The sequence below is a fragment of the Drosophila ananassae genome, chromosome XL, assembly GCF_017639315.1.
Source record: "Drosophila ananassae strain 14024-0371.13 chromosome XL, ASM1763931v2, whole genome shotgun sequence".
Classification (NCBI taxonomy): Eukaryota; Metazoa; Arthropoda; class Insecta; order Diptera; family Drosophilidae; genus Drosophila; species Drosophila ananassae.
This window is the reverse complement of record NC_057931.1, coordinates 14,282,700-14,296,741: the sequence shown is the minus strand read 5'-3', so window position 1 is coordinate 14,296,741 and position 14,042 is coordinate 14,282,700. Positions and strand designations below refer to the sequence as shown.

Sequence of the window (14,042 nt, the reverse complement as noted above, 5' to 3'; positions counted from 1 at the left end):
CGATGAAGTGCCAAAAGCTTCCTATAACTTTCCGGAGAGCAACAAGGACAAAAACAACCAAGAAATGGAGAAAAACCAGGACTAGGAAAAGAGAAGATTATTCTCCGGGGCAGCCTTTGCGATCAAGTACGCGACAATAACCTTGGAAGAACTCTGCTAGCTGCCGCTCCCAGACGACATCGATAAGGAACTTTCCGAATAAAAATCTTTTCAATAGAGCCTTAGAATATAAAACAACTGTAAAATCAACCTTTATTTATTGTCGAGGTTAGAGGTGTATAGGAGGAGTCTTCATTATTTTTGACAAGTTTTTCTGTTTGTCGTTTCAAGATCCACATTCTAGTGGCGTTTATTCAACGAGTATTAGGGCAAGGGATGCTCAAGCTTCCATTAAACTAACTTATCAAAGACTCTAGTCCGACAATAAGGAATATTTAATTTGAATTCAATATCACCAAGGTATTTAAGGACACTACGCTCTGCATCGTTTTGTTAGTGAGGGTGAATTAGTTGACAAAAGTATACTATGATAGAAGCTTCTTCCCAGTTTAGTTTGCAGATTTGCACCAGGAAGTTTTTTTGTACAAATTTTTTGTATTTGGGGTGTACCCCAATATTGAGGACTATCACATATGTAGTACCCATATGCTAGTATATAAATAATATGCTAGTATTAACAATAAGGTCCAAAAGGGAATATATCAATACTCCTTACAAGTTTACTAAATGGTTACTAACTTTTTTTCTCAATTTTCTATGATTTAAAACACTAATTTTGACGACACTACACATAAGTATTCCATTCAATAAAATCTTAAGATTGAACATTCAATCTTTAATGCCCTTTTTGCGAGACTTGGTTCATATAATATGGCCGAGAGCATAACTCCTCCAATTGGATAAAATTGGAAATTGGAAGTTGGAAAAACATTTGAAAATTCCAAAAACACAATTATTTAGTGGAAATGTTCAGTTTGCAACCTGGGGAAGGTCTTATTTTAAATTTAATAACTAGCTAAAAAAGTAAAAAGCCGAACAATTGGAGAAACATCGAAGTGCGAGGAAGAATGGAGCTGAATTTGTCAGTTTTTATGGGATAATAGGAGTTTTCCTGTGTCCAGTCTTTTCATGTTGCGGCTTCGGGGGTCATGCTATAATGAGCATTACTAGTGTAATCGTGTCATTCGTGTCCTTTGTAGTCGTTTTAGTATGGCATCGACTGGCTTGTCACGTGGTCGTGGATGGCGTGGCTGAGGGCCTCCAGAGTGGGCGCATCCATCTCCCGAATGAGGCACAGAGTGGCAGATAGCAGATTGGAGTTCATGCGCAAGCGGCGCTGATGCTCGGCGCTTCCGGGCGAGATGCCACTGCCTCCTCCATTGCTGCCGCCCCCGTTACTGCCGCTGCTGCTGCTGCTGCTGCCGTTGCTGGAGCCCACTGCTCCGCCGGCCACTCCAATGCCCGCGTAATAGGTCACCCCCAGGGGACTAGGAGTCTGCGGCGATACACTTGCTACCATATCGTAAGGACGACTGTCCATCAGACGGTCACGCTGCCCAACGGTGGCGATGTCATCGACGCGGCGCCTGTGCAGGGCCTCCATCGCCTCCTGACGAGTCTGGGCCATCATGGCAGCCGCAGCTGCCGCTGAGGCGGCCGAAGCCACCGTGGCGGCCGTGGAACGGGTGCACAGCTGGTTCGGATGAAAGTTTGGAGGTATGCAGCGGCGTAAATGGTCGTTGCTGAGGCGCGGTGAGGACTCCAGCGAGGAGTCGCCGGGAGAACCGTCTCCACCGGCTCTGCGGTTAACAGGACTATGGATTTCCGTCGGTGGTGGCAGGGAGAAACGTGCTTCCGGGACCGGAGATCGACGGCTCCGGGGTGAGCTGGCAGCTGATTCAGTGGGATATGCTTCTCGTTCTAGTTCCACCGCTGCTAATTCCCGGCTGCGGTCCCGGTTGCGCTCCTGTTCGCGCTCCCGCTCTTGTTCCCGCTCGCGCTCTCTTTCCATCTCGCGCTCGAATTCGCGCTCCCGCTCGAGGCGCTCTCGGCAGGCCTTGACCTTGGGGCTGTTCGGGGGCTCGGGCACAGGCGACGATGTTATGGTGCTCTTCGGCTCAGGGTAATACTCATGGCGAAGGGCCGACTGTAGCTCCATATCGCGGACCTCCACGTCGTCGAGCTTCTTCAGCTGGGGCAGCTTGCGCAGCACGCAGGCGCGATAGGTTTCGCCAGCTGCGTCGGAGCACGGGTTGCCCTCCATCCAAAGAGATGACAGCTCATGGGCATTCTTTAAATAGTTCAGCTCCTCAAAGCTTTGGATCACGTTCTTCCGCAAGTACAGCTCCTTGAGACGATGGCAGTTCTGCAGGGAACTCAGCGAGCTGATCCTGTTGACGCTCAGAGCCAGCACCTCCAGGCGCGGCATCTGCAAGCAGATCGATATGTCGTCCAGGTCGCTGCCCCACACATTCAGCTTGACGGCGCTGCGATAATCGGAGCATTTTGATTTGGCCTCGACCAGCTGTTCTGTAAGTCGATTGACCATCTTTTCGGCTCCGTCCTACATTTTCAAGACAGAAACGAAAGAAGTAAACAAAAATGTACATATGTAGAATGTTCGAATGGTTTTCGTAGAGAGGAAACTCCCACGAAACACTGACCCGACGCCGCTGTTTGAATGCTTTTTATTAAAAGGCTTACTTCACTTGAACGTTTCGTTTTTGGGAGACAAACAGTCTTTGATGTTTTTGTAGAAATCTGAATACAAAAATTTTCCCCAAAACAAACGAAAAATTTTAGCGAAGAACCGATGTACACAGTTTGGATGTTGAGTAATTACTGACGATCCTAGTTCTTTCATCTCCGACATCGAAAATTTCGTCCAACCCAAAAACACAAAGACTACTATTGTACCGGCATTTGTGGCAGCAAGGCCTAGTTTTCGCAAAACCCCAGCATACTGTACTTGTTAAAAACTTTGCAACCTTTTCTTCACGAAATCATAAACCCAATATTTGAAAACTTTAAAGTTTTTCGAAAAAGAAGTTCTTTTATAGCCAGTATAGCCTTTTATACCCGTTATAGCCAGTGTAAAATTAACAATTGTTGCCTTTTAAATAGCGTCATTTAAAACGAATGTTTGCAATCTTTAAAGTGGAATAAATGACCAAATAATAATAATATGAATTTATTTTTAAAAATATAGGATATTTTTTTTAGTGATATACGACAAAACGGCTAAAATGGGTCCCAAATAAGCTGGCAGCACTGCTTCCGAGTCTTTTCCCCGCCTTCACCTTCTTCAGGTGCGAAATTGATGTGTTAAATCTATTTGTTGCCTGCGGTTCATCACCTATTCGCAAACGGCATTATTTCATTCTAGAATCTTTAACTAACCATAATAATTTGAAACATTTTTGAATATGGCGCCTGATCGACAAATTCGATCAGTTCGATAGCGGTAACATGTACCATTAACCAACACTTGCCAAGACGCGCGCCATATTGAGGGCCAAAATTTCAGAAGCTCCGAGGAAAACCACGTTTTTTTTTTTTTAATAAAGTTTAACTATGTCGAATCAGCGCCAAAACGAGTGGACCGTCGAGGATGTGTCGGATGATGCATCACTTGAGAGTATTTCAGACGATGAAAACCCAAGAGGCGACCCGAACATGTTTCTTGCGTATCTGGTATAGAAATTTTAAATTTTAAATGTGTTTTTTTTTTTATGAATAATATTGTGTGTACGACAGCGCCAAACAAATGAATATCTAGAAAAGCGCGTCCAGGTACTCGAAGCGCAGAGGGACAGGATGTTGGCTCAAAAGTTGAATTTGATGTCACAAATAACCATGCGACAGGCCTCTGAAACCACTATCCTGACAAGCGTCCTCAAGTTACTGGACGAGTTGAATCATCGTCTCCTGAACGAATTCGAGAAGACTGAGAAACTCGAAGACGACCATCAGAAGAAGAACAGGCAGTACTGCGAGCATTTGATTGAGCAGCTGAAGGCATCCCACCCGAATACTCCTTTCGACAAGTACACCATAATGGTAAGAACCTGTGCCACGTGTTGTTGCGGAACTCCCTGCTTGATGATCGAATGTTTCCTTGGCATGTGACTTTAATAGAGACTTCGATCCAAAGGTTTTACGATTAATAATCAAGATATTAAAGCAGCTTGCATTTTTCTCATTCATTTGGTCACATTCACAGCCTTGCAGCGAGCTGGAGAAAGTGATTGAGATTATGGAGCTTCAACTGGATGGAATACGTGCCAGGAAGGTGGCCGTAACCAGGGAGATGCTCAAAACCAAGAAGGAGTTTGACGAAGAATATGTTAGTCTTCGCAAGGACTATGACGCTCTAAGCATGGTCGAAAGAGAAGTTATGTAAGTGTTAAAAAAAAATGACAATTTGAAATACTAATTCATTTGCTCTTCCCCGTAGTGAAATTGCTGAAAACTTGCAGTTTGAACAGGCACTGCACAAAAGCCACAAGTGAAAGAAAGTTATATAGATTTCATAACTTTAAACCATATTTAATCAAAAATTATCCCAGGGACCAAGTGAAGATCCATTTATTTATTTTTAATGTGATTCGAATGAAGTATTTTATTTTTTAATATTTTTCTTAATTTCGTTTCGTTTAAATTTTCAATTTATGGTTAAAAGTGTCAAAAGTCTGAAGCTCTTCACAAAACTTAAGTTTTTTTTTTCAAACATACTCAATTCAACTATTAATAGCCACATATCTTCTTTTTTAACATGTATATCAATGTAAGAAATTAATTTAACATTTAATTAATAAATAAAAGTGTAACACGTATCAAATATATACGAAAATTATTCATTAAACAAAACTGACTTTAGTAATTATCTAAATTTTGGTGAAGAAAATCATTACACTTGGGAGAAACTTTTTAAAAAGAACCGCGCTATGCACAAGACCTATCGATTAGATTAAGCCATGTGGCAACGTCACGGTAACAGCTGACGACGACTGCGAACGTTTCTGGCTGTGGCGAAATCCGCTCATTCGCTTTGTTGACGTTTAATTGTGAAAATTATAACAAAAAGTAACGTCAAGCCGAGCTGCCATGGACGAATTCTCCCGCCAGCACATGGATGACTGCTTCCTGCGCACTCCCAGCGACATTCGAACCACGTATGTATTTCCCCGCACAGCATGCCAGACTCCTACTTATATCTTGTCGTGTCTCTTCATAAAAAAAGAAACGTGCAAGCGACTCCCAAATCGCAGGCAGACAATAAGTCGCGAAAAACAGAACTGCACGTCCTGCGACTGAACGATGAGTCCCGCCAGATGACCATGGACACACTGCGCAGCATTCATGGCCCGGATTTCCGGCTGGACGACATTAGCAAGTACAAGGATCGCGGGCGAGGTGGGCACGGGGTGAAGCACTCCTACTGGCAGGATCGCGGCACCCTGATGGTCCAGAGTGTACAGGGTGTGAGCTCCAGCCGTGGCGATGGCAGCGACGAGGATCGCCTGCGCCGCTATGCCCTGGCCAAGCTGGAGAACTACGGCTTCCAGGCGGTTCACTGCCTGGAGGCCTATGAGCATTGTTCCGGCGATACAGAGGCAGCTCTGCTGCTCCTCTATCGTCGCTACATGCGTATTCCGGAGAACGAACCGCTTGAAATAGAACCTCCAAGTGAAACCGAAATTTTAGACATGCGTTCAGACGAAAAGGAGGCTCTTGAATCCATATACGACAAAGCATACGAGGAGCGGGAACCGAACCGGGTGTGGAATCTCAAATTCCGCATCGACCATCTGCTAGCCCACAGTCCTTCGGAGGTGAGGAAGGCAAGGGAGGCAGCCCTGGCAGCCGCCGCTGCAGCAGCTAAGGCCGAGCTGGACAAAAAGAAACGAAGCAGGGCTCCACAGAGGTGTAGGAACTTCGATCGCGATGGCACCTGCAAGTTCGGACCGAAGTGTCGCTTCGCCCACCTTCCCCCCCAGCCTGTGGAACCCGATATTTCCAAGAAAGGTTTGTATACATAATGTGAGCCGAGGTCGTTGCCTCTTCGGTTAAGGGGCTTAAGACATTCGATCACTGGCCACTTTTCAGTGGAAGCAACAGTGCGAAAATTAAGTCACTGTAAGGGCGGTTTTATTTGTAATAGTTCCGTGGAAACTAATTTTATTTCTCTGCCTGCATAGATGCCCTTGATGAGAACGACAACGAACTGTGGTTTCACGTAGAGATTCGCTTCCCACCCGGCAGTCGTTATCCCTTTGAGGCACCCTTTATCTACCTGAAGACCACCTGTCACGACATCCCGCACGAGCTGCGCCTGCGCTACGCCCGTCACTTGTACAAGGAGGCCAGGGAGATATGCCGAGACGGCATTCCCTGTGTCTATAGCATCTGTGATCTGCTGCAGACCGACGAGCAGCTGGCCGGGCACTTGGACACCACTGCCTTCCCGTCGTCGAAGCGATCTCTCTTTTACGATGAGCCCGAAGGCGGAGCAGCCGACGAGGAAGCGGAAAAGCAGCAGGTGGCGAAGCCCACGCACTACACCCGGGGTCAGACCTCGAGGAATGATGCAGGTCATCAGCGAAATGCAGAGGCGCAAGCTCGCGAGAACCGCAAGTTGTTGCAACAGTTCGTGGAACGGAGAAAAGAGGACCGCTATCAGAAGGTGATTGATGGCAGGAGAAAGTTGCCCGCCTTTGCCGAGATCGAGCGCATCCTAGCGCTCATCGAGACCTCCCCGGTGGTGGTGATCTCGGGCGAAACTGGTTGCGGCAAGAGTACCCAAGTGCCGCAGTTTATCCTGGACAATTGGTTCTTCCGCGCCCTACAGCTTTCGCCGAAGGAGAGCCTTCCCCACGTGGAGATCATCTGTACGCAACCGCGTCGTCTCTCCGCCATCGGTGTGGCGGAGCGAGTGGCCGCAGAGCGTCTGGATAGGATTGGCCAGCTGGTGGGCTACCAGATCCGCCTCGAGAACAAAGTCTCCGCTAGCACTCGGTTGAGTTTCTGCACTACTGGTATCTTGTTGCGCCGTCTAGCCTCGGATCCAATGCTTGGCAGTGTGACCCACGTGATAGTGGACGAGGTGCACGAGCGCTCCGAAGAGTCAGACTTCCTGCTGCTGATTCTCAAGAACCTGCTGCGTGAGCGCAATGACTTAAAAGTTATCCTCATGTCAGCCACTTTGAACGCTGCCTTATTCTCCGATTACTTTGGCGGGGCTCCGGTGCTGGACATTCCGGGCCGCACCTTCCCCGTCCAACAGTTCTTCCTGGAGGACATTCTCGAAATGAGCGACTTCGTCATGGAGTACGATACCAAGTATTGTCGCAAGCTCAAGAAACAGGAGCAGGAGGTCCTGGAGCGGGAACTGGAGTACGCCGACGTCCAGGCATCTGGCGAGCCTCCTGGCAAGAAAATTAAGGACGAGAAACTGACTCTGGCAGAAACCTATCAGCGCTATGCAGGTAAGCTTGAAGACTTTCTCGTTCTCCCACGAACCGCGACTAAAACCTCCTTCAGATTTCAGCAAGCCAACCTGCAAGAGCATCTACCTCATGGAGCCCATGGTCATCAATCCGGAACTAATAGAATCTGTGCTTAAGTTTATCGTAGAGGGGGATCACGACTGGCCCCGCGAGGGCACCATCTTGATCTTCCTGCCCGGCTTTCAAGAGATCCAAAGTGTGCACGACGCCCTCCTGGATAATGCTCTCTTTTCGCCGCGTGCCGGCAAGTTTATTCTGGTGCCTCTGCACTCTGCGCTGTCCAGCGAGGACCAGGCACTGGTGTTCAAGAAGGCGCCGCCGGGCAAACGCAAGATCGTGCTGAGCACCAACATCGCCGAAACCTCGGTGACCATCGACGACTGTGTCTTTGTGGTGGATTGCGGCTTGATGAAGGAGAAGTGCTTCGACTCCAACCGCAATATGGAGTCCCTGGACTTGGTCTGGGTGTCCCGGGCCAACGCCAAGCAGCGCAAAGGTCGTGCCGGTCGAGTGATGCCCGGCGTGTGCATCCATTTGTACACCAGCTTCCGCTTCCACCAGCACATTCTCGCCCAGCCGGTGCCGGAAATCCAGCGCGTGCCCCTCGAGGCGATAGTGCTCCGCATTAAGACCTTGCAGACATTCGCGGCGCGCAATACTCTGTCTGTGCTTCTGGAGACCCTCGAGGCGCCCTCAGAGGACAGCGTCCTAGGTGCTCTCACTCGACTGCGGGATGTGGGCGCCCTAGACGCCGAGGATCAGCTCACACCGCTTGGCCACCATCTGGCGGCCCTGCCGGTGGATGTGCGCATTGGTAAGCTTATGCTGTACGGAGCCATCTTCCAGTGCCTGGACAGTGTCCTGACCATTGCTGCATGCCTGAGCAACAAGTCGCCGTTTGTGAGTCCGTTCAACAAGCGCTCGGAGGCCGACAAGTGCAAGAAAATGTTCGCCTTGGGCAACAGCGACCATCTTACAGTGCTCAATGCCTACAAGGTATGGTTACTCTGTTTTAAAATTAATGAAAAACTATTAACATAAAACATTAATTATTTAAGAAATGGCTGGACGTGGCCAAGAGAGGGAACTACGCGGCCAGCAGAAATTACGCCTCCGAGCACTTCCTTTCCTTGAATACTCTGGAGACGATTGCGGACCTAAAGTATCAGTACCTGGAGCTTCTGGTTTCCATTGGGTTCGTGCCCGTCAATGTGCCTCGCAGGCGGAAAAATGCCTGCGACAATATACTTCAACTCACAGGTAAGCTAAAGGAAGCCCATTCTAAAGGAATAGTTCACATCCCGAATTAATATTTCAACTGATTAGGTGTCGAGCAGAACCAGAATGGAGAAAACAACCGTCTTCTTACCTCTTTGCTGTGCGCTGCGCTATATCCCAACATTGTTAAGATCATGACCCCGGAGCGCGTCTACATCCAGACGGCGGGCGGAGCTGTTCCGCGCGAACCAAGTGCGCAAGACCTGCGGTTCAAGACGCGTGGCGACGGCTACGTTAAAATTCACCCGTCGTCTGTCAACTCCCAGGTGGCTGTCTTCCAGGCACCCTTCCTCGTCTTCCAGGAGAAGGTGCGCACCACTGCCATCTACATCAGGGACTGCTCGATGCTGCCCCTGATCGCCATGGTCCTGTTCGCCGGCAGCGACTTCAAGGTGGAGCTGCACGACGGCGACTTCCTCTTTTTGCTGGAGAGCGGCTGGATCATTTTAAAGGCCCACGACCTTGAGACCGCCGAAATGGTGCAGTGCCTGCGGGCGGAGCTCATCAAGCTGCTAGAGGAGAAAATCCGAGATCCGTGCCTCAACCTGCTGCACCATAAGAATGGCTGCCGCATGATAGCCAACATTGTCCACCTGCTCAGCAAGAATAGCTGAGAGCTGAAGCACCGCCCTCTCCGTTACCAGCTCTTCGAAGCAGTTGAACATTTTGTATAATGGCCATGAGATCGGAACTGTAGCTGATTTACCCCGATACTTGTGTATATCAATAAAGAGAAAATAGGCAACTATTGCTACGTTGCAACATCATGTTATCTAATTTATTGTATACACTTTTGCAATAGCCACGGTTTATAACTATTTTTTACCGTTATACAATATTGCAATAAATTACTGGATGAGCCCATACATTTTTGTTGGCGTCTCCAATCAAATAAAAATTAACATTTTAATCTAGTTACAGGCTCTAGTTTGTACCGATGCCCGCTCTTCAAAAGAATTGTACATTTATTACAAATGTTATTGTGTTGTATGCTGATTATTTTGAGGGAGATTAAGTTGTCTAATTTATTTATGCAAAAGTTTATGCAATGACCAGAAAATCTTTTTTTCCATACATAATTATTAAAAAACGCAATATTTTAAAATTGTTCTACATTTTACCTTTATAGGAATTGTACATTTTGTATTATTAAGGGGTTATAAGGGCGACTTATAGATTACACAGTGTTACAAAAAAAACAAAAGTGAATGAACTTTTGAAGTGACATAGTAGGAATTATTTGTTGGGTCGAGTATATCACAAAACCATGTTTGAAATATTTGTAACACCCTCAAAATCTTGATTTATGGTTAAAAAACCGTTTCTCGGGACTTCTTTGCGCTTAAAAATTCCTGGACGCGTTTTTTTCAACCGATTTTAAAATTTTCGGTGTTTTTCAATAGTTAAATATTGTAGCTTTATAAAAAAAATATATCTTTGATTTTGTTAAACAAAAAGGACAAAATTTTTACACCTGAAACTGAAGATTTCGATTTTTATTCGTGTTTTTCGGATTTTGACGCCAGTTTTTCGGTACAATATAAAAAAATTCTGTCATTTTTGCCATATATCATTGTTGTCTCATTAATTCTGAATAAAACGAGACAAATTTCATCAAAAAATAATGAAAATTGATGAAGTTATAACGCTTTTCCCCAAAAAAGTCAATTCAACCTTGCGTGCGCTCCGGAGTACCTGTGTTTATAAGACAGGAATATGCTCTTCTTCTTATAGTGCTCCCATGGATTTATTGACTTTTTTTGGGAAAAGCGTTATAACTTGAGCCTAAAAAGGTTAGTTAAAAGGACTGTTAATTAATCACGGGCTAGTATTTGTCGAAGAGTGATCCCTCAATAAGGTGGATTGATGGATTATGTAATGGTTATAAGGACGGAACTATAGATCTAAACTACAATGACCACAAACCCTATTTCGCATCATAATTTTTTAAAACGATTTATTTAAGCATTTTTACTAGTTTTTTTCAAATTACAAATCATGAAGCACTGGATGGGCTTTGAATTCCTACTGTAATCTAATGGCTAGTGTTTAGCAATGATTGATCCATCAATTGATTGGATTGATGGTAGAGACTAGCTCTTTAAAGGAGTTGTAGTTCTCTTAGTTATTATTGGTTTATAATTAGTGGCTATAGGGTCGGATCTATAGATTACTTTTCCTGATCTTTTCATAGTTGTCTCATTTATTGTATAAACTTTCGCAATCACCACAAACCCTATTGACCTCATGATAAAAGAAAAGTATTTTACACTTATTTCTAAATTTTCATCAACTTAATAATTGTTTCAATTGCCGTGAATGCGTGGATGAGCCTGAATTAATTAAATGGACTTATAGAAGTGACCAGCTTTTAAGGGAATTGTACTTTTTGTGCAGTGGTTTTAAGGACGCAACCCAATTTCCCTGACCCTAGCCCTATTCCTTATTCATTCTTATTTAAACACGGAATATTTTTCAATGATTTCTACATTTTTTACAAAATGTGTGGGTGTTCCATCATGGAGACGGACACATGTCCCCCGGAAGATTGATCAATCACGGCGCTTGTCCGGATCGACTCCGGCTGTCAGCCCGGGATGGATCACTCCGCCAAGTCAGACATCCTAGCAACGTCGCAGTGGGGCAACGGAAAATCGAACCATCAATTACAATTAATTTGAATTTATTTAAATACACTCGGATTTGGGCGGGCACCTTGCGGTGACGGGCGGGCGATACATCAAAGCCACCTCGCCAGGCACCCAACCCACCCTGCCGCTAATTAATTATGCTTATCGTCCGGGCCTAAAGCGGCCGTGAGTCAGTTGCTCTTCTTCGGCTCAAACCCACCTCCGAGACCTTGGGTTCCGGCGTCTCTCAGCGCTCAGCGCTCCGGAGCTGGAAATCCGGACTCCGGAGCCAACCTCGATCTTTTTTGTTTTTGCTCCGCCGCTTATCTTTCCAATTAAAGGCTCCGCCAATTGAGCTCCAATGGGATCTTTTAGCACCTCGTTGAGTTCTGTTTGCATGCTCTGATTTGGGAGGCAAACTCAGCTGTCCGGCGGCCCGACTCCGCTGGGAAAAGGGGCGTGGGGAAGTGCGCACTACCATCTATGACGTGGGCATCGCTGGCCAACTCACGTAATACTCCAAAATGGATCGATTTAGGAACTTCCCCAATAAAGGGCTTCGGGATAGAATGAATATATTTTAAAATTTTTTGAAAGTGTATTATGGTTGGATATCGATTCCCCAAATTTCTAGTTGTCATGGTCGTGGCGCCGCTCCACTTTTCTGCTCTCCAAAGTTCAGCGGCGATCGTGAGTTTCGTTTTTGGCGAGCGCTAAGCTGCAGTCGCAGTCAGCGCCTGCGCCTGCGCCAACGCCTCAGCCGGCGCCGAAGCTTCGCTTAGTCTTATCCAGCGGCAGAGCACTCGGGGCGCTCGTTATCAGCACTATCGTTGTCACTTGCCACCTGCCTCCCGATGCGATGCCCCGCTATCTGTGGGCTCTCTGGAAATGCTTCTGGGAAGTGGGACAGGGCAGAGGGGGCGCAGAATATGGAGCAGTGCAGGAGAGTGGGCCGAAATGTGAGCAAAAAGCGAGGTGATAACTCAAATCTGATCGACAAATGTCAGTAGACTGCACTTACACTTAAAAAAATGTGTGCAGTTCCACGGGCCTTCAATAAAATATTCCCACATTATATACTTTTTCCAGTTTAGGCCCGTTTGCACGAATTATTTTTATTATTATGAGTAATTTTTCGTAATACCTGCAAGGTTGAGCAAATAAGGAGCTGCAATAGGTTCAAAAATAAATTCTTTCTTCGCCGCTCGGGAAAATATCTAATCTAAACATATTGTAAGAAGTATGCAAACGAAGGGGGTTCTACTTTATATACGGCTGGTAGGTAGTAATCAGTAATCTATACTTCTGTTTGCTTAAATATTAGAGTAGCCTTTTGTTCTTAGAAATCACATTTACATTTCCCATCACCGCACGCTCGTCACGTCACTATTGACACTGGCATTGACAGTGAATACCTTTCACGCTGGCCCAGGATCAGTCCGCGCCCGGAGGTAAGCCGCCACCAGGCTACGGTGGCTGGCATGGGGCTGTGGCTCATGTGGGTGGGTTCGGGCGGATCGCCGCCGCCGGCTGCCGTTGACGTTTAAAGTTTGCGCTCGACTAGTGCCCGTCGTAAAGCACTAAAATCCGTAGACAAATCATTTGCGACTGTGCTTGTTTCTCTGGCTCTTGTTGTTGTTTTCGTATTTTGACAACGCACGTTTAGGTGTGTTCCCGGCCACGCCCCAGTGGCGGTGGCGCCCACATTGGGGTGGGGGTTCGACCCGGGTTCTTTATTTTCCGCATCGAAGCCCAACAGTGGGACGGAATGGGCGCGGAAGAGGTCTTAGCCGTAAGCCATAAACACAGTGGAAAATTCAGCCCAATAAAGCTCTGATAACGGATTTATTCCGCCAACTTATTTACCCATAAACCTCCCTACATAATATAGACATTTTGACAAAGTGGAGTTTCTGGAACGCAATAAATTTAGCTATAAAGGACATTCAAATTATAAAACAGATACGCATTTTGTTTTTATTATTGAATAGAATAACATGGAGATCTTTAAGAAAATTAACTGATAATTGGATTATTAGCTCTTATAAAAAATTACTTATAAAAACAAGGCCGACAAGTATTTTGTTGTTTATTTATTTTATTAAATTTATTTGCCAACATCTTTGCCAAAATGTTTGTTGCCAATTGCTGGGACCTGGGTTTGTTCAAATAAAATAAAATTTCACAATTCTACGGAAATATTTGTGAATTTTTATCAAGGCCAGCGGTTATCTTGTGAATTTCATCGAACTATTTTGTGAATCATGTTTTTAGGAACCTTTTAAATGAAATTTTCAAAATAAGTTGATAAGTTTGATGAGTTTTATTTTTTTATTAGTACGTATTGAGAATTTATTTAACAGATATTAAGGGGAAAATAAAGGTTTCGAAAAATTTGTCTTTTTTATGTTTTGTATTTTTTACAAAGTAATGTTTTCTATAGTTGTTTTTAAATTATTTTTTAGTGTTTTAAGTGTTTTAATATTGTAAGCATATCTCCCACAATTCATTTTTCTTACGCTTTTTTTCAATTTTCTTTTTTCAATATTTGCTTTGAAAGAATGTACATAAATAAAATTTACCAAATCATTATCACAATTACGCGATATTTTTTTAAAGTTTGCCA

The 14,042-nt window shown here is 45.3% G+C and overlaps 3 protein-coding genes across 3 annotated transcripts; 2 read left to right on the top strand and 1 right to left on the bottom strand.

The window, feature by feature from the left end:
• Positions 1 to 968: 968 nt before the first annotated feature.
• LOC6503179 (cilia- and flagella-associated protein 410) lies at positions 969 to 2,869 on the bottom strand. Its single transcript, XM_001963556.4, has 2 exons — positions 2,664 to 2,869; positions 969 to 2,563 (listed from the first exon to the last, which is right to left on the bottom strand). The coding sequence occupies exon 2, from the start codon at positions 2,546 to 2,548 to the stop codon at positions 1,205 to 1,207; it is 1,344 nt and encodes a 447-aa protein (XP_001963592.1). The 5' UTR covers positions 2,549 to 2,563; positions 2,664 to 2,869; the 3' UTR covers positions 969 to 1,204.
• A 385-nt stretch (positions 2,870 to 3,254) lies between these two features.
• On the top strand, positions 3,255 to 4,859 carry LOC6502917. The gene is made up of 4 exons (XM_001963555.4): positions 3,255 to 3,693; positions 3,757 to 4,059; positions 4,223 to 4,398; positions 4,457 to 4,859. Exons 1-4 carry the CDS (start codon positions 3,574 to 3,576, stop codon positions 4,509 to 4,511), a joined length of 654 nt encoding a protein of 217 aa, XP_001963591.1. The 5' UTR covers positions 3,255 to 3,573; the 3' UTR covers positions 4,512 to 4,859.
• Positions 4,860 to 4,988: 129 nt separating this feature from the next.
• Positions 4,989 to 9,563, top strand: LOC6502918 (putative ATP-dependent RNA helicase DHX57). Its single transcript, XM_001963554.4, has 6 exons — positions 4,989 to 5,174; positions 5,243 to 6,027; positions 6,201 to 7,487; positions 7,543 to 8,504; positions 8,567 to 8,768; positions 8,835 to 9,563. The coding sequence occupies exons 1-6, from the start codon at positions 5,107 to 5,109 to the stop codon at positions 9,398 to 9,400; spliced, it is 3,870 nt and encodes a 1,289-aa protein (XP_001963590.1). The 5' UTR covers positions 4,989 to 5,106; the 3' UTR covers positions 9,401 to 9,563.
• Positions 9,564 to 14,042: the final 4,479 nt, after the last annotated feature.

Excerpts from the sequence above, each read along its gene's own strand:
- LOC6502917 (XM_001963555.4), top strand. The coding sequence starts at position 3,574 with ATGTCGAATCAGCGCCAAAACGAGTGGACCGTCGAGGATGTGTCGGAT. Across the intron at positions 3,694-3,756 it reads ACATGTTTCTTGCGTATCTG|CGCCAAACAAATGAATATCT; the intron begins GTATAGAAATTT and ends TGTGTACGACAG. Across the intron at positions 4,060-4,222 it reads TCGACAAGTACACCATAATG|CCTTGCAGCGAGCTGGAGAA; the intron begins GTAAGAACCTGT and ends TCACATTCACAG.
- LOC6503179 (XM_001963556.4), bottom strand. The coding sequence starts at position 2,548 with ATGGTCAATCGACTTACAGAACAGCTGGTCGAGGCCAAATCAAAATGC.
- LOC6502918 (XM_001963554.4), top strand. The coding sequence starts at position 5,107 with ATGGACGAATTCTCCCGCCAGCACATGGATGACTGCTTCCTGCGCACT. Across the intron at positions 8,505-8,566 it reads CAGTGCTCAATGCCTACAAG|AAATGGCTGGACGTGGCCAA; the intron begins GTATGGTTACTC and ends TAATTATTTAAG. Across the intron at positions 8,769-8,834 it reads CAATATACTTCAACTCACAG|GTGTCGAGCAGAACCAGAAT; the intron begins GTAAGCTAAAGG and ends TCAACTGATTAG.